The sequence below is a fragment of the Sturnus vulgaris genome, chromosome 2, assembly GCF_052056855.1.
Source record: "Sturnus vulgaris isolate bStuVul1 chromosome 2, bStuVul1.hap1, whole genome shotgun sequence".
Lineage (NCBI taxonomy): Eukaryota > Metazoa > Chordata > Aves > Passeriformes > Sturnidae > Sturnus > Sturnus vulgaris.
This window is the reverse complement of record NC_142244.1, coordinates 118,604,654-118,622,486: the sequence shown is the minus strand read 5'-3', so window position 1 is coordinate 118,622,486 and position 17,833 is coordinate 118,604,654. Positions and strand designations below refer to the sequence as shown.

At 51.3% G+C, this 17,833-nt stretch overlaps 1 protein-coding gene across 3 annotated transcripts; it reads left to right on the top strand.

The window, feature by feature from the left end:
- Positions 1–226: 226 nt before the first annotated feature.
- Positions 227–11,662, top strand: IL10RB (interleukin 10 receptor subunit beta). Of its 3 annotated transcripts, none has more exons than XM_088160552.1 (7): positions 227–383; positions 2,409–2,532; positions 4,825–4,994; positions 5,993–6,180; positions 8,010–8,139; positions 8,942–9,099; positions 10,623–11,662. In XM_088160552.1, exons 1-7 carry the CDS (start codon positions 329–331, stop codon positions 10,833–10,835), a joined length of 1,038 nt encoding a protein of 345 aa, XP_088016678.1. In that variant the 5' UTR covers positions 227–328; the 3' UTR covers positions 10,836–11,662. The 3 variants fall into 3 exon arrangements, with proteins under 3 accessions (XP_088016678.1, XP_088016677.1, XP_088016679.1); XM_088160551.1 differs by having other exon boundaries at positions 228–383; positions 8,010–8,160; XM_088160553.1 differs by lacking the exons at positions 227–383; positions 4,825–4,994; positions 5,993–6,180 and adding an exon at positions 829–1,064 and having other exon boundaries at positions 8,010–8,160.
- Positions 11,663–17,833: the final 6,171 nt, after the last annotated feature.

The following is a 17,833-nucleotide window of genomic DNA, read 5'->3' as shown; positions in this document are numbered from 1 at the left end:
ACCCCGGTGTGTGAGGGGGAATAACCCCGGTGTGTGAGGGGGAGAAGAAACGCGGTGTGTGAGGGGGAATAACCCCGGTGTGTGAGGGGGAATAACCCCGGTGTGTGAGGGGGAGAAGAAACGCGCTGTGTGAGGGGGAGCTGTGCCCGCAGCCCGGCCGGCCTGGGCAGGGGAAGGTTTTGGGGTACCGGGCTGCGGAAGGGTTGGAGCTCGCCGGGCTCCTGCTCTGCCGCCCCGCCCCGGCGGGAAGCGGAAGGTTCGGGGTGCCGGGGCGGCCCCGCTCCCACAGCCATGGTGCGGCCGCCGCGCCGCTGCTGAGGGAGCCGCCATGGCCGCCGAGCTGTGCGGCGGGCTCCTGCTCTGCAGCGGGCTCCTGCTGTGCGGTGAGTCCGCCGGGGAGGGACGGAGCCATGGCCGGAGCGGGCCGGCAGTCGCGGTGCCCTCACAGGGAGCGGCAGCGAGAGGCACCTGGGGCGGCGGAGCCTCCGCGCGGCTCCTCCGCGGCTCTGAGCAGCCGGGCGGGAGTGCCCTGAGGGGCCAGCGGGGCCAGCCCGGCCGGGCTCCTCGGGGGGCTTGGCTGGCGGTGCCGGGGTCCCGCCGCCCGCCGGTGTTACTGCCCCGGGGCTCGGTGTGGGTGGGAAATGGGGATGGTACTGCCGGGATCGGGACATTTCCCGGTGAGGAAAGACGGGCGTGGGGGAGAAGCCGCGCCCTGAGAGCTCTGTGTCGCTGTCTAGAGAGGGGACAGTCGGGGTAAACAGGCTCTGCTCCAGGGAACAGGGACAGGAGGAGGCTCAGCTGGGCCAGGGCAGGCTCAGCTTGGACAGCAGCAGGAATTTCCCCATGGAAAGGGAGCTCAGGCCTTGGCAGGGGCTGCCCAGGGAGCTTTGGAGTGCCCATCCCTGCAGGTGGCACCTGGAGGTGGCACTCAGGGTGCCAAGGTGGCCATGGGGCACAGCTGGGACTGCAGGGGCTGGGAGGGCTTTGCACAAACCTGAAAGCCCAGAAGTATTTCCTCATCTCTTTGGCACCACAGTGGAGCATTTTACCTGGAGGCTTCTCAGGTAGGAAGGACGGTGAGGGTAGTGAGCCTTTCCAGGAAATGTGCTTTTCTTTGGAAATTTGCATGCCGACCTCACACCTCATCCTCAAAGCACAGGCAGCGCTCCAAGAGAACCGAGAGGGACTTTGGACAAGGCCTGGAACGCCAGGACACAGGGAATGGCTCCCACTGCCAGAGGGATCTTGGGAATCAGGAATTGTTCCCTGGCAGGGTGGGCAGGGCTGGCACAGGGTGCCCAGAGCAGCTGTGGCTGCCCCTGGATCCCTGACAGTGCCCAAGGCCAGGTTGGACATTGGGACAGTGGGAGGTGTCCCTGCCATGGCAGGGGTGGCTCTGGGGGGGATTTGGGGTCCCTCCCAGCCCAAACCAGTGTGTGATTTGAACTTCTGTATTTGTAATGTGCAGCGTTTGATTTATTTGTTGGGTGCAAGGATAAGGCTGTAGGACCAGTGTCTGAAATAGGTTTTGTTTAAGCCTGGTTCAGATTTCAAACTCTCGCCTGCTGGGGGCTGGGGGGGGGTGACTGACACACGAATTTCATTCATTTCTGCATCAGCTGGGGACACGGCTCTGGGGTGATTCTGGGGGTGCTGGGGTGACTCGGGGTGGCCTTGAAGGTCTGTTCCAGCCCTGGTGATTCTGTGAACTGCAGACATGGAAAAGGTGTTATTTATCTTAGAGCACCTGCCAGCAGGTGTGACTCCTGTGCCATTGTTCTGACAGCGTTTGTTTGCATTGCTCATTTGTGCTGCAGGAATGGGCTGGAATCTCTGCTATTTTGGTCTCAATACCTACAATTATGTAAGAATAATTAAATCATAACAGTAATGGACTTTTTGTTGATTCTTTACACTACTTTAGTGTTTCTTTCATTCAGTTTCAAGAAAGGAGAACAACTGAGGTTTTGTTACTTGTAAATAATGCTGATTCATGATAACTTAATTATATTTAATTATATGTAATAGCTCTCTTACTTTCAGAGGTGCTTCTGGTTTATCTCTGTCAATCCTCACGCCCTTGTTATTCCCACAGTGCTGCTGGAGCACTGCTTAGGAAAATTAGGGTTTGACAATCTCAGGGAGAGTTCATGCCCTGAGTCCTGGGCAGCACCGGCTCAGTCATGCACAAGAAATGTTGGTGTCACAAGGACTTACTGGAAGTCACTGGGGCCAGTAATTTGTTTTGTTGCATAAGAAGGTAGGAGAGGCATCAGGATTGAAATTAGTTTAATTGGGCTCTGGTTTTAAATAAGCACCTAAGGCAAGGCAGAGGCTGCATTTAAATTTTGGATGAGTGGGAAGTGCTGGAGCAGACACCGAAATGTTTGTTCTGATTCCTTCCACAGTTTCTGGAATGATCCCAGAGCCCCGAAATGCAAGAATCACTTCAGTCAATCTTCACAGCACCCTGCAGTGGGATCCACCAATGTTCCCCGGAGGGAACATCACCTACACTGTCCAGTACAAGAGGTGGGGCTGGGGCTGGGCTGCCTTGAATTCACATCTCACAGCTCTGTTAGTTGGGGTTTGTGTGCCAGGAGCTGTCCCTTTGTTTCAGCTTGTGAGAGCTCTCAGGAGCTGAGGGCGGGCCAGAGCCATTTTCTGGCCATTCACACCCCAGGCAGCTTTGTCCTGTTTATTTTGGAGCCACAAACACATTCTGGCACTGGATGTTCTTGGCTGTGGGTGTGGTTTTCCTCTCCGGGGAATCTTACCTGAAACTGAAGAGAACTGTTTGTGCTGAGGGTTTGCCTTTCCCTCATCTCCCATCCCACTGATCCCATCCCATTGATCCCATCCCATCCCACTGATCTTATCCCATCCAACCCCTGCCATGGCAGGGACACCTCCCACTGTCCCAATGTCCAACCTGGACCTGAACATTCCAGGGATCCAGGGGCAGCCACAGCTGCTCTGGGAATTCCATCCCAAACCCTCCCAGGGAACAATTCCTAATTCCCAAGATCCCATCCAGCCCTGCCCTCTGGCAGTGGGAGCCATTCCCTGGGTGCTGTCCCTGCATTCCCTGGGTGCTGTCCCTGCATTCCCTGTGTCCTGTCCCTCTCTGCCCATCTAAAACTCCTCCTGTTCTCTCTGAGCCCCTCCAGGCACTGGAAGGAGCTCTAAGCCTTGCCCAGAGCCTTCTCTTCAGGCTTAGCTGAGAGAAGATTTTTCTGGGTTCTGTAGCCATGGTCCCTTGATCATTTCTGGGCAGGCTTTTGATGCAAAGCAGAAAGACTCAAATATATTAAATATTAATTAGAATTAAATATATTAAATATTGATCAAGGCCAGGTTGGATGGGGCTGGGAGCAGCCTGGGACAGTGGGAGGTGTCCCTGCCATGGCAGGGGTGGCTCTGGGTGGGATTTAAGGTCCTTCCCAACCCAAACCCTGTGTGGCTCTATTCCATAAGCAGGCCCTGCTCACTTCCCAGCCCTGTTTTCTCTGCCCTTTCCTGAGTGCAGATCCTGGAGACAGCTCCAAGCAAAGTCCCAGTGGGCAGCAGTGCCCTGCAGTGGCACTGGCTCAGTGAGTGCTGGCTTCTCTGAGCTCCTGCCTCTGAATGCAGTGCTGTGACCCTGCCACAAAAAAGGGCATTTTTTACAGAATTAGCATTTTAATGCCTGTGTTTATCATGGATTTATAGATGGGTATAAAATACTTAATGTGAGTCTTACACACACTGGATACATTATGAGTGCTAATGTTGCATGCAGGTAAAACCTTATCAAAGACAGGCCTTATAAAATCAGGCTCAGCTAAAATAACTGATTAAATTAACTAAATTAACTGCAAGCATGTTAAGTTCCCATTAAAAGAAATCACAGGAATGAAAATCCATTTACATAGCAATCTGTTCTTAGAAGAACAAGTTTCACCTATAAAAAATAAAAGTCTATCCCAAGAGAATCCATAAAAAATATGTAAGCACCTCCTAAGGAGAGAGTTTTAACACATACACACACAATCACCTTCTAACCAATGAATTGAGTGGCATAAAAAAGTACTAACCTATTAAACACAAAGTCTGTAAATCTTTATAAAACCAGGCTGTAACATTATATGAGGCTTTAGCCACTAAAACGTTGAAATTATACCCGTTGTTATTCACCAAATTATTAAATGCCAGCTGCTTGTATTACCAGCTTTAAATGCCTTAAAGCCATTTAGCCAGCTCTGATTACCTGTTGGAACCCTGGAAACTGAGAATTCTGAATTTTCTGTGCTGCCAGGCACTGACCCCCAGCAGAACTCTGCATTTCCCCCTGAGGCTGGAGAAGCTTCCAGAATTAATGATAGAACTGGGATCATGGGGTGTGGTTTGAATAGAAGTGTGTGATAGCACATGGTGGGAAATTTAGAGTTTAAGGGTTTAGAATATAGTGATAAATATAAAGCAAGATGGGGGTTTTAGGGCAGAGATTTGTCTTTTTTTCTTCACCTTCCTCTTCGTGGGTGTGGGTGATTTTGTGTGATTGGGTGGAAAATCCTGCATTGTGAGCCACAGGTGGTTGGTTATTGGATTAAAAGTAAAAATAATTCAGGTGGCATTTCTTAACTGGACACTCTACCCTTGTAGAGACAGCCAGAGCTCCATTTTTGGCCTTTTTAGCTCGAAATGCTGTGGAGCTCAGTGTAATGTGGATAAGAACTAACAAACCCCTGAGTGCAAACACCAAACAGCATCTCACAGGCTGGCCAAGGGCCACGAGCCTGGCACGGTCACCGATGCTGACACTGCTCCTGTTGTTCCCCGCAGCACGTACCTGAGTGGGGACACCTACAAACCTCTGGGGACCGCGCTGGGGCTGCCCCGCTGTGAGCTGTCCTCGCTCTCGGCCTACGGGGATTACATCGTGCAGCTGCGGGCACAGGCGGGGCCGCTGAGCTCGGCCTGGATCAGCCTCCGCTTCAGACCCATGGACAACAGTGAGCCCTGCCCCGTTCTTCCCAAAAAAAAATCCCTCCCCTGCTCCTCGGGCACGGCTGCCAGCTGCAGCCTGCACATCTTCTGTGGCTCATGGCACTGAAAATCTTCCCCGTGTTCTGTGGCTCATGGCACTGAAAATCTTCCCCGTGTTCTGTGGGTCATGGCACTGAAAATCTTCCCCGTGTTCTGTGGGTCATGGCACTGAAAATCTTCCCCGTGTTCTGTGGGTCATGGCACTGAAAATCTTCCTTGTAACGCTGGTACAAAGCAGAGCAGGTTCACTGGTCTGGTATTGGTAATCTCCTCCTCCTCCTCGGAGATTTTTCAAATAATGCATTATTTTCTCTTAAAATAAGGCACGTTTCTATTTTTCCAGCCGAGGAGAAGTTGTCTTCAAAGAGACAGACTTCCTGTATATCTAAATAAATTCGGTTACTTCCTTTTTCGTTGCTTTGCCAGACCAAAAAAAAAAATTAATTTTTATTTTTTCTTACTTCAAGAAAACCCCACTCTCGCAGGGAAAGATTAATTTTCTGCCAAGAAATCTTGATTGCAGAAGGCAGAAATAATTTAAATGTTTTCATTTTTCAAGCTGATCATAATGAAAACCCCCCAATAAAACACTTTTCTAGGGTGTCTGCTCGAGCCAGACAGATGCTGTGGCAGTTTGGCCCAGAAGGAGAAGTGAGTGATAGCCATGGAAATGGTCCTTCCTCTCCTGGAGTCACCACAGCTGGCAGAAGGGAACTGAGTTGGTTCAGAGGGTGTGGGAATGGAGCCTGCACTGGTACCTGATGTTTAACTGCAAAAATGAAATCATTGCAGAGCAGCTCTGTGAGGAAAGGATGGATTTATCCAGACTTATACCTGATCCAGGACAAGAAATCACTTTCTTGTTATACATTATTTACAAGGTGACTTCTGGGCTGGGTAAAAATGTGCAGCTGAGGCAGCTGGAGCTGAATTCCCTCCTGTGCTCTCCTGTCCCTGTGTGCAGCCACCATCGGCCCCCCTGAGGTGAGGCTGAAGTCGGAGTCCGGGGCCCTGCACGTGGATTTCTGGGGGCCCTTGGCCGAGGGCAGGCAGGACAGGTGGCCCCTGAAGCAATTCTATGGCTCCTGGAAGTACAGGATCCTCTACTGGAGAAAAGGCAGCACAGACACAGGGCTGGACTCTGCTTCCCAGGTATGGGGACACCCTGACCTCCTTCTCTGCTTCTCCTGGGAAACACCAGCCTGGGAAAGTCCTGGGAGCTCCTGGAGGGTCTGGCACGGATGGCAGAGCTCTGGAGCCAGGCTGGGACACCTGGGGGTGCTCACCTGGACAGGAGAAGCTGCAGGGAGAGCTCAGAGCCCCTGGCAGGGCCTGAAGGGGCTTCAGGAGAGCTGGAGAGGGACTGGGGACAAGGATGGAGGGACAGCACCCAGGGAATGGCTTCAAAGCAGGATTTGATGGGATTTTGGGAATTAGGAATTGTTCCCTGGGCTGGGATGGAATTCCCAGAGCAGCTGTGGCTGCCCCTGGATCCCTGGCAGTGCCCAAGGCCAGCTTGGACATTGGGACAGTGGGAGGTGTCCCTGCCATGGCAGGGGTGGCACTGGGTGGGATTTGAGGTCCCTCCCAACCCAACCCAGTCCGGGATTCTGTGATTCTAAGAGTAAAAATGAATCTCTACTAATTACAATTAATCAAGTGTGGTCACTACAACTGGGACTCAGAGCAAAGGCAGGAGCTGTGTCATTCATGTGTAGTTAAATATCAGCATGGACAGAGTTTTCCCATAGTTATCAATAACTCTGTGTTTTTTCTCTCTTAATGGGACTTTTTACCCCCAAAATATCTAAGAATGGGTAAGGTTTTTATTCACTGTGGTCACCTGGAGCTCTGCAGTTCCCTTTTTCCCTCTCAGAGGCAGCCTCATCCACAGGCAGTTATGCTCCTCCATACACAGTGCATGGAGAAAGATCATTAATTATGTATTAATTACAGCATTGTGGCCTCTATTTCAGGTAAGCAACAAACCCCTGGCCAGCAGAGCCCAGACACATTTAATGAGAGCTTTGTACATCAGTGCAATTTTATATAATGGGACTCTACCATGTGGAGTTCAGATTGAGATTTGTGTCATTCAGATTTAGATTTGTTACCTGCACACTGCTTTGCCATTCAGTTCCAGAAAAGGAGGAATTTTTCCATCATTTCCCTCACAGCAGCCTGGGTCTCCATTCCCACACTCCTGAGGAATGCAGGGGTTCCTGCACTGGATTCAGCAGAGGAGCAGAGCTGCAGTTTGGGTCTGTGCTTGCAGCTGCAATCTGGGCCATTCCCTGGGGATCCAAGAGGGAGCAGGCAGAGACTGGGGAACCTCCCAGCCTGTGGGTGAGCTGGGGGCTCAGGATGGAAACCTGGCTCTGCAGGTACAGGGACACAACAAACCTGAGCAGCAAATTCATCTGCTCTGCCACCTCACAGCTCCCAGAAACATCTTCCTTCCTTTTTTTTTGGTTTTGTCTAGATCACAGAATCACAGAGTTGGGAAGGCTGGAAAAGCCCTCTGTGATCATCCAATAACCCAGGCCCCCGTGTTCACCACTAGCCATGTCCCCAAGTGCCACATCTGCACGTTTTTTAGCACTTTTAGTCCAGGGGTGAGGACTGCAGCCTATTCCAGGCCTCGACAGCTTTTTCAGTGAAGAAATTTTTCCTGATGTCCAACCTAAAACTTCCCTGGCACAACCTGAGGCCTTTCCCCCTTGTGCTGTTCCTGCATCCCCCTTGCTCCCTCTCCAGTTAATTGGTGTTTGTGTGGAGCTGTGCTCCTAGCTGATCTCATTTGGCTGGGTGACAATTTCTGGCTGCCACCAGATCTCATTTATCAGCTCTCATTAGGCTAAAACTTCGTTAGTGGTGTGGATGGGCTCAGAGTACAGCTGTCATTGTAGTGCCTTGGTTATTCCTTAGCTGAGTCACTGATGTCACACACTTTGGTTTTCTCTGTTTGTCTCTGATTTCAGGTAGCTCAGGTGGACACCCAGCACAGCTCTGAGATCCTGTCCCAGCTGGAGCCATGGACAGTTTATTGTGTCCAAGTGCAGGCTGTGATTCCTGAGCTGAACAAGACAGGGCAGCTGAGCAGGGAGCTCTGTGAGCAGACAACCCACAATGGTAACATGGGCAACTGGGAATCCTGCAACCACACACTGGGATGGCTGGGAGGGACCTCAGAGCCCACCCAGAGCCAGCCCTGCCATGGCAGGGACACCTCCCACTGTCCCAGTGTCCAGCCTGGCCTTGGGCACTGCCAGGGGTGGGAGGTTCCATAGAGAAAGTGATAATTTGAAAATAATGACTCAGAAATTAATAATGAGAGGTTTTGGTGGAACCCTGAAGCCTGAGATTTCTGAGCTTTCTGAGCTTTCTGGCACTGCCCCCCTGCAGAACACTGCTTTGGAGCTGAGCCCTTGGAGAAGGTTCCAAATTTGAGTGATGGAGTTAAAATCAGGGCTGTGGAGTTCAATAGAAGTGTGTGATTGCACATGGGGAAGGGTTTGGGATTTGGGGTTTTTATAATACAGTCACAGGGATGGGACAAGAGGGGGGTTTGGGCATTGGCTTCTTCTTCCTTCTTGTTCCTTCTTGGTTTTAGGTGGTATTTTTTAATTGGATAGAAAATCCTGCACTGTGGGTCACAGGTGTTTGGTCATTGGGTCAAAAGTATAAATAATACAGATACTGGCTAATCATTGGACTGTTTGCCTTTAAAATACCTTGTAAAGAGCAAGATCCAGCTCCACTTTCTCACTTTTAGCAGTGCTGAAGAGCTCACTGTAATGTAGAGAAGAATTACTAAAACTTCATCTCTTGAGCTTTTAATCCTGACTCCAGCAGAGGAAAAAAGAAAACAGAAAAAGTTTTAATTGTTTCTTTTTTTCCTTGTCTCTTGCAGGGGTAACCCCTGTGTGGATAATTGTGACTGTTCTGGTGGGATCCATGCTGGTCGTGCTCACAGCTGTCACCGTTTGTTTCTTCTGCAATTTTTATCTGTACAGACTCACCAAACACGTTTTCTACCCTTCCTACATTTTCCCACAACACTTGAAAGAGGTTTGTTTTCTGCCTAACACGTGAAAATCAGCTTTTCCAGCAGAGCCACTTGTTTTTTCAAGGCTCTCAGTGCCAAAACATTTAGAGCTTCTTTTAATTTGCTTCCTTTCACTGGCACCTGATGGTCAGTAGTCTGTCATTTGTAATCACCAGCTTTTTATGGCTCAGAAACAGGATGGCTTTGTTGATTTTGAAGTGAGAGAGCACCAGCTGTCAACTTCAGTTCCTCATTTAGCCAGTGAGCAACAGAAATCTCTGTCTCTCCTGCCTCCTTTTAGACTTAAACCAGCTCCTTTTTTCTCCTGATCACGAGTGTAATTAATAGGTGTAATTAACTTCAGACAAGTGTCTGAGGCAGGAGGCTGGACTAGGTGAGCTGAACCTGGAAGGTGTCCCTGGCCATGGCAGGGGCAGCATGGGATGAGCTTTGGAGACCATCCAGCCCAAACCATTGTGGGAATCTGAAAATTCCAGCTGCAGGGAGAGCAATGACAGCAGCCATTGCTGAGTGCCCCTGTCACACACCCAGGAGACAAAGAGGCTGCAGCAGAATCCCTTCCCAGAAACAAGGGTGTACAAAATCCTCTGTACCAACCTGTGCTCTCCTGAGTTCCTCTGGGGATTTCATTTGGACTCATTGGAGCTCAGCACCCCCAGGTTTGCAGCTGACCTTGGTTGAACTCCTGCTCAGCACCAGGAGTGTCATGGAATCCCAGAATCCCAACTGGTTTGGGATGGGAGGGACCTCAAATCCCCCCCAGAGCCACCCCTGCCATGGCAGGGACACCTCCCACTGTCCCAATGTCCAACGTGGCCTTGGGCACTGCCAGGGATCCAGGGGCAGCCACAGCTGCTCTGGGCACCCTGTGCCAGCCCTGCCCACCCTGCCAGGGAACAATTCCCAATCCCAGTTTGGTAGAGAAGGGTGTGACAGTGAAGATGTTTGTGCAGATTTTTGTGTCTGCAGTGCACAGCACTCCTGACACAGCAGCTGCTTTCTTATTCCAAATTCAGTTGAGAATTGTTTCATCTGAGGGCACCAGGATGAGCAGAGGGGTGAAGCAGCTCTGGGAAAAGAGGCTGGGATTGCTCAGGGTGGCCTTGCAGGGCCTGAAGGGGCTCCAGGAGAGCTGGGGAGGGACAAAGGATGGAGGGACAGCACACACGGAATGGCTCCCACTGCCAGAGGGGAGGGGTTTTACAAATCTCTCTGTGAACTCTTTCCCCTACACCCAGTTACCATTTAATGTTTGTTCCCAATCGAAATGGTTTGATTTTTTTCAAGTTTCTGTTCCAAACAAGGCTCTGAATCCTGGGGTTATTCTTGAAAGGCATTTCCATCTTGCTCCCAAGCCTGGAACAGGATATTAGGGAGGATGTGACACTGTGGGACGTGGAAGGCCTGAGAAAGCCACTTGATGTGTGCAAAACAATCCCAGTGTTGTTTAATAAATTTGTATTTGTGAGCAGACAGGATGGAACAGCTGGAGAGACCTAATCCTCCCTTCCTCTTTCTTTCCCAGTTTCTGAGCAAACCTCCCAGTGCTTCCCAGCCTTTCCCTGCACTTCCTCAAGAAGAGCTCCTGGTTTATGACAGGCTGACAGTGATTTCCCAGGAATCCCAAAGCCTCGGGGAAGGGAGTGGGGAAGAGCCCAGCGGGGCCCCAGAGCACCCTGAGGACTCTGCACAAGGAGAGCCCAGCTCAGGAGTGGGAGCAGCCTCGGGAAAAGCCTGAACATCCTCCTCGTCCTTCCTTGGGAAAGGAAGCCACTGCACTTCTGGGTTTATCCATTTCTGCCTTCTCCAGCAGGAAAAACCCACAGACAAACACGTGCCCACACACTTTGGACAGAATAATTTTCTTTTTTTTAAGTACAAGGAACTTGGTTGTAAATGAGGAATGAAATGATCCATAGCTTTGGCCAGTGTTGGTTGGGGCTCCCTGAGGAGTTGTAGCAACTCTGGCACTGATTTTGACCTTAAAAAGCAAATGTCCTATTTTTATATAACACTAATTAATTTAACTTTGATGAACTATTTATTGCAAAAACGAATCAAAACGTTTATAAAAGAAAACGGTATTTTGTAAGGAAAGACCTGATTTATTTTTTTCTAATGAGAAATAATGTGTTTTTAAGGATGTCCCCACTGGCATCATATTTCTATGGAATTTATTCTTCCCTGATTGAAAGTTGTGAAGTTTTTAGGGTGGGATGAAATGATGTCTGTGGGAAACTTGGCAGCTGAAATGGGAGTTAAATCGGGTTCTTTTTAATTATCTACTGATGTGTGTTCTGAATTTTAAAAACCCAGGGAGCTGTGACTCCCTGCTCCAGATCCAGCCTCACCTGCACAGGTGGGGAAAGGCTGCACTGGGGCAGGAGTGGGACTTTGCACGGGGCATTAACTGTGTTTGTGTGTTACTGCACCCAAGTGAGAGTGAGAAATTAAATTTTGTCACCAAAAGAACCTTCCAGGAGTGAAGCTGTGTCTCAGCTTGGTGTGGGAATTGCACGGGTTTGGGGGTAAATATGTAAACAAATAAATAAATGTGTAAATATCTCCTTTTGGGGAGTGGTTGCAGGAAGAAAACAGGAATTGATTCCATCAGTTTTCATCTCCCAGCTCCCCTCAGAGGATGCTTAGGAGGGAACTTCCCAGTGTCCCCAAGTCCCTGCCAGGAGGGGCAGGGAAGGGGAACAAGGACAGGAGGAGAGGGAACGGCCTCAGGCTGGGCCAGGGCAGGCTCAGCTTGGACAGCAGCAGGAATTTCCCCATGGAAAGGGAGCTCAGGCCTTGGCAGGGGCTGCCCAGGGAGCTTTGGAGTGCCCATCCCTGCAGGTGGCACCTGGAGGTGGCACTCAGGGTGCCAAGGTGGCCATGGGGCACAGCTGGGACTGCAGGGGCTGGGAGGGCTTTGCCAGTCCCGGGGATTTGGGGATTCTATGGAATCTTTACCTGGTTTTGCTACACTTTTTAATTTTGGTCAAATTCTGCTTTCATGGGGAATGTGGAATTTATTGAATTGATTTTTTCCAAGGTATTTTGTTCCATTGGTGCTTTTCTCCACCTCTCCCCAAGGCTGCTCAGGGAATGCTGCTCCTGGATCAGGATCTCCAAGGAACAAGTCCAGCTCCCTGTGTGTTCCCTGTCCCTCCTCCCACAGCATCAGCTTCTTTCTGTATTTTCTTCCCCCCCTTTTTTTCACCTTTTATTTTGGCTTTCAGAGTGACAAAATGCCCATGAAGCTGAGGAGGGGCTGGAATTGCCTTTCCCTCAGTGCTGCTGTGCACAGGGCAGTGAGTTCCTGTCTGCCCGACCTTGTGCCATCCCCAGCCCAAGGCTCTGCCGAGGACAGGTAAGGTCTGTGCACTGCAGGACAGGCTCACTGCTGAGGGAAACCTGGGGAGAATAGAAATTCCAACTTTGGCTGCTCAGGGACACTGGGAGTTTCCATGGAAGCAGGAAAAATGTGTGCAAGGACATCCTGGCACAGGGTGCCCAGAGCAGCTGTGGCTGCCCCACGTCGGGACACTGGGGCTGGAGCAGCCCGGGACAGTGGGAGGTGTCCCTGCCCCACAGCCTTGGACACTTCCAGGATTTAGGAGCTGCTAAAATCAACTCAGATGTGGGGCTTTTTTCAGGCTTTGTTTTCCTTCAGAAATCTTCCTGCCCCACACCCAGGAAAGCCTTTGTAGGTGAGAGGCCTCAGGCAGAGTCACAACGTGAGCCACGCCTGGGGACAAGGGGCAGCCTCTGCTGTCCCCCAGCAGCCTGGGACCTCCCAGGGAAGAAATAATTGAGAAGAGGAGCAATAATTTAGAGAGAAGCAGCAATTCAGAGGAGAGTTCATCTCGAGCTGAGCTCGTGGACACTACGATGACAATAAATCAATACACGAGGTGAACTTTAACCACGGGCTGATGTAAACTGAAAGCACAGAGGGATGCTGGAGGCTGCTCACTCTGCTATGGTGCGTTCTGGCAAAGCCAGGAGGAAAACAGAGCCCTTGGAAGGCCTGGGAGTGCTTGGGAAAAGATTTCAGACCTGAAATGCAAAGAAAAGTGGAATGATTAAGGAATAGGGAAGTGGGGGAAACTGAAGGAGAAGGGTCTGAGCTTGTGGTCAGCAAAACAGATTCCAGAAGAGAGCAATGAGGGAAGACAAAGGAACAGTTCAGGGAATTCCAGTCAGGGGAGGGAGAAAGAGAAGCCAGAGGCCAGGACCACCCAAAGGGTCCGGGACACAGTGATCCCCCAGCTCCACATTTTTATCTCTCCCTGTTGGGAACTTTGGGGTCTTGGAGGTCCTGAGCCCCAACCCAGAACGAGTCCAGAGAGGCTTTCAGAAATACCCAGCCCAAGCTCTAAAAAAGCTTTTAGATTGATTCTTAACCAGAAACACTTGGGCTTGTAAGTCCATGCTTTTCTTTTTTTTTTTTTTTCCCTGAGGCAGATTGGGAAAGGGCCATTATCACCTGGCAAAATGTCATTTTCTAGGATGCATCATCTTAGAAAATTATTATTGAATAAGTGGGGTGCAGAGCAAGGCTCCTTCCCTTGAGATTGTGCTGCTGTGAACAAGAGGGCTGCAAAGAGCTGCTTTACAGGAAGAACTGTGAATAATCCACAGGCTTTGGGCCACCTGTGGGCAATGTACTGGAAATATTTCTTCCTTAGGGGCTGGAGTTCCTGCAGTTCATTGTGCATTCTCTCAAGCTATTACTGCTTGAGAGGCATGGAATTAAATTACCCTGAGGGCATGGAGCGATGATGGCACCACAAAGAGAGAGGAGATGCCCCTGGGGAAGCCTGAGAGAGGAAATCCTCACCAGCCCCAGGATTCCCCCCTGCAGAAAGCACTGAAGACTCTCAATAACAACTTCCAGTTCTTCCATTTTCCACCAACTCTGCCACCACGTCACTCGAATCTCCTCCCCAATTTCCACTCCCTCCTCTCTGCTCCTCTGCTTCTGGGACAGTTTTTGAAATCACGTTGCAGTTCCTCAGACAGAAACTTTGTCTTCCAATCTGGGTGAGTGTGGTGACAGAGGGAATGGAAATCACACCAGGATTTCCAGTGGCTTGGATTTTCAGCTGTGCTGACCTAAGGGTGAAACCAGGCTCTGGAAGTCCCCTGACCAGAGCAGAACTCCCTGATCACTGTGAAATTCCAGCCTGGACAGGAGAAGCTGCAGGGAGAGCTCAGAGCCCCTGGCAGGGCCTGAAGGGGCTCCAGGAGAGCTGGAGAGGGACTGGGGACAAGGATGGAGGGACAGCACACAGGGATTGGCTTCAAAGCAGGATTTGATGGGATTTTGGGAATTAGGAATTGTTCCCTGGGCTGGAATTCCCCTATTTGCTGTGGCTGCCCCTGGATCCCTGGCAGTGCCCAAGGCCAGGGTGGACATTGGGGCTGGAGCACCTGGGGTCCCTCCAAGCCAAACCAATCTGGGATTCTAAATATTCTCCATGAAAATGGAACTTGGAGATGTGTTCAAAATTACACACTTTGAAGGCACCACAGGCTGTAAAAAGAGGTTTATGCCAGGCTCTCCTCATTCTTTCAGCCTGGTCAATGGCACCCAGGACACTTCTGTCCTTCCAAACCTAATGCCAGAATCATCCAGGGCTGGAAGAGCCCTTCAGGATCAGCCAGTGCAGCACCCCAAGCCCTGTCCCCAAGGACATCCAGACTCCTCGGGGACAATTCCAGACACAGTGACCCCAAGCCTGCCTGGGCAAATCATTGCAGTGCCTGTCCCAAAAGATCATCCTCGCTGTGCTCAGCACTGCTGAGCCTTGTGCAGGGCTGGGAGCAGGGCTGGGGACAGGCAGGAACAGCACAGGGAGCAGACTCTGCCATGAAAATAAAGTTATGGGCTCTGGGGAAAGAGGTGTGCTGGCACAGTGATGACAAGGCAGGGAATGAATCACCTGCACTGTGTCCATGAGGGAGGTCAGAGCAGCACTGCAATAAAACACAGATAAGGAAAGTTATTTAATGTTGAAACAAAATAAAACAACAAAAAAGATACAGGTGATATTGTCTGGGAAAGGGGATATTAAAAAAATCCCTTGGCAAGGGGTAGATGGATCTGATCTCTTTTGGCTCCCTGGGTTCCTTCCTTCCTGCACTGCTGTTCCTACACTTTTCACACAAGATGAAATGCTCTATTTGCCCCTTTCATCCTGGTCCAGAGCTGACATGAGAAGAAACCACCAAATTACATCTCCTTTGTCTGTCAGCCAGCAGAAATAAACCCAGCAGAGCCCAAAGGGCCTCGTTTCCTCCATCACAGGAGGGTTTGGGGACAGATATCAATGGTCACAGGAGGGTTTGGGGACAGATATCAATGGTCACAGGAGGGTTTGGGGACAGGTATCAGTGGTCACAGGGACACACTTTGTCCTCCCCTAGCTGCCTGTGCTCTGCAGATAGCATTTCTCACAGCCTGGGCAGCACAGGCTGCTGCTCCTTTCTTCTGGAACACCAGTGAGGAAGTTGTATTCAAAGGCAGCAGAAGATAAACTGTAAATATTGAGTTATAAAGTTATAAAATGTTTCCAGCAGTGCCAGGCTGGTTGAGCAGTTGTGGTTCATGGTCTACGTGGCACCGTGGTTACTCTGATGTGTGGTTACACGAACATGCCATAATCACATTTCCTTATCAGCCTGGGGCAGGAGGTAACCAATGCTGCCAACATGGGTCTGGCTCAGGATCAGCAATGTCCCTCACACAGTGACAGTGACAGCCATGCACTGATCCCCTGCAGGATCAGCAATGTCCCTCACACAGTGACAGTGACAGCCACGCACTGATCCCCTGCAGGGTCAGCAATGTCCCTGACACAGTGACAGTGACAGTGACAGCCATGCACTGATCCCCTGCAGGGTCAGCAATGTCCCTCACACAGTGACAGTGACAGCCATGCACTGATCCCCTGCAGGGTCAGCAATGTCCCTGACACAGTGACAGTGACAGTGACAGCCATGCACTGATCCCCTGCAGCGTCAGCAATGTCCCTCACACAGTGACAGTGACAGTGACAGCCACGCACTGATCCCCTGCAGGGTCAGCAATGTCCCTCACACAGTGACAGTGACAGTGACAGCCACGCACTGATCCCCTGCAGGACCAGCAATCCTGGGGGCCTGGGGCATCTCTGCCCAGGAGAGGCTGAAGGAGCTGGGGCTGCTCAGCCTGGAGAGGAGCCCCAGCTGAGAGGAGCCCTCAGCCCTGCGTGTCCCTGGGTGTCTCCATCTGTCCCTGTCTGTCTGTCCCTGTCTGTGTGTCCCTGTCTGTCCCTGTGTGTGTGTCCCCGTGTGCAGAAGGGTCAGAGCACTCCCAGGCTCTGCTCCATCACTGTCCCATTGTCCAGGGGCTGAGCCCAGCAATTCCCCCTGCACAGGAGGCACAACTTCTGTCCTGGGCAGGGAGCAGAGAGGGGCTGGAGTCTCCTCCCTGGGGATATCCCAGAATATCCACAGTCCTGTGACCCAGAGGTGACACCAGGTGAGCACTGTGGTCCCTCCCAACCTCAGCCATCCTGGGATTCTGGGACTGTGGGACGCTGAGATCAGCAGGAGTGCTCAGAGCAGGTGCAGCACCCCGTGGCACAAGAGGCAGCAGCAGCAGCAGCAGCCAGGATGATTTTTATCCAAAAGTCTGTCTGTGCTCTCCCGAAGAAGCAAAGCCTGTCCTGTTTATAAGAGCCAGGATGTGGAGGTCACAGACCTTTGCCCACCAGAGTTTCAAATCCTCCTCTCTGAAAACGCTGCTCTGCCCACCAAGGAGTTTGTGTTTGAGGGGGCAGGAAGTGAAAGGTGAACACCTGACTTTACTCCCCAACCCTGCAGCTGAGCAGGCCCCTGGAAAATATGAAACAAAAAAAGAGAAGAGGAGCTCTTAAATCTTGTGATCAGAACCTGTGGCTGGCAAAAGGGAGCTGAGCCAAGTCCCAATTCAGAGGCTGTAACATGGACACTGCATTTAATGTTCACTGCAGCACTCAGTGGAACATGTGAGAAATGGACACACTGCAGCTAAAGAGAGATTTCTCCCTCCCCAGACTACGACACAATCATGGAATGGTTTGGGTTGGGAGGGACCCCAAATCCCATCCAGTCTCACCCTGCCATGGCCTTGGGCACTGCCAGGGATCCAGGGGCAGCCACAGCTGCTCTGGGAATTCCATCCCAGCCCAGGGAACAATTCCTAATTCCCAAAATCCCATCAAATCCTGCTTTGAAGCCATTCCCTGTGTGCTGTCCCTCCATCCTTGTCCCCAGTCCCTCTCCAGCTCTCCTGGAGCCCCTTCAGGCCCTGCCAGGGGCTCTGAGCTCTCCCTGCAGCTTCTCCTGTCCAGGTGAGCACCCCCAGGTGTCCCAGCCTGGCTCCAGAGGGGCTCCAGCCCTGCAGCAGCTCCGTGTCCCTGGGTGTGTGCCCAGGGCTGTGCAGGGCCCGTGACCTCCAGCTCGGGGTAAGCCCAGACTGTGACACCTCCCATGGCCTGGGGCGGCACCGCCAGCTCCGGGAAGGCCGGGCAGGTCCCGACAGCGCCCTCGGAGTGCCGGGAAACAGCCATGAAACAGCCATGAACCAAACAGCCACGAACCAAACAGCCACGAACCAAACAGCCACGAACCAAACAGCCACGAACCAAACAGCCATGAACCAAACAGCCATGAACCAAACAGCCATGAACCGAACAGCCATGAACCAACCAGCCA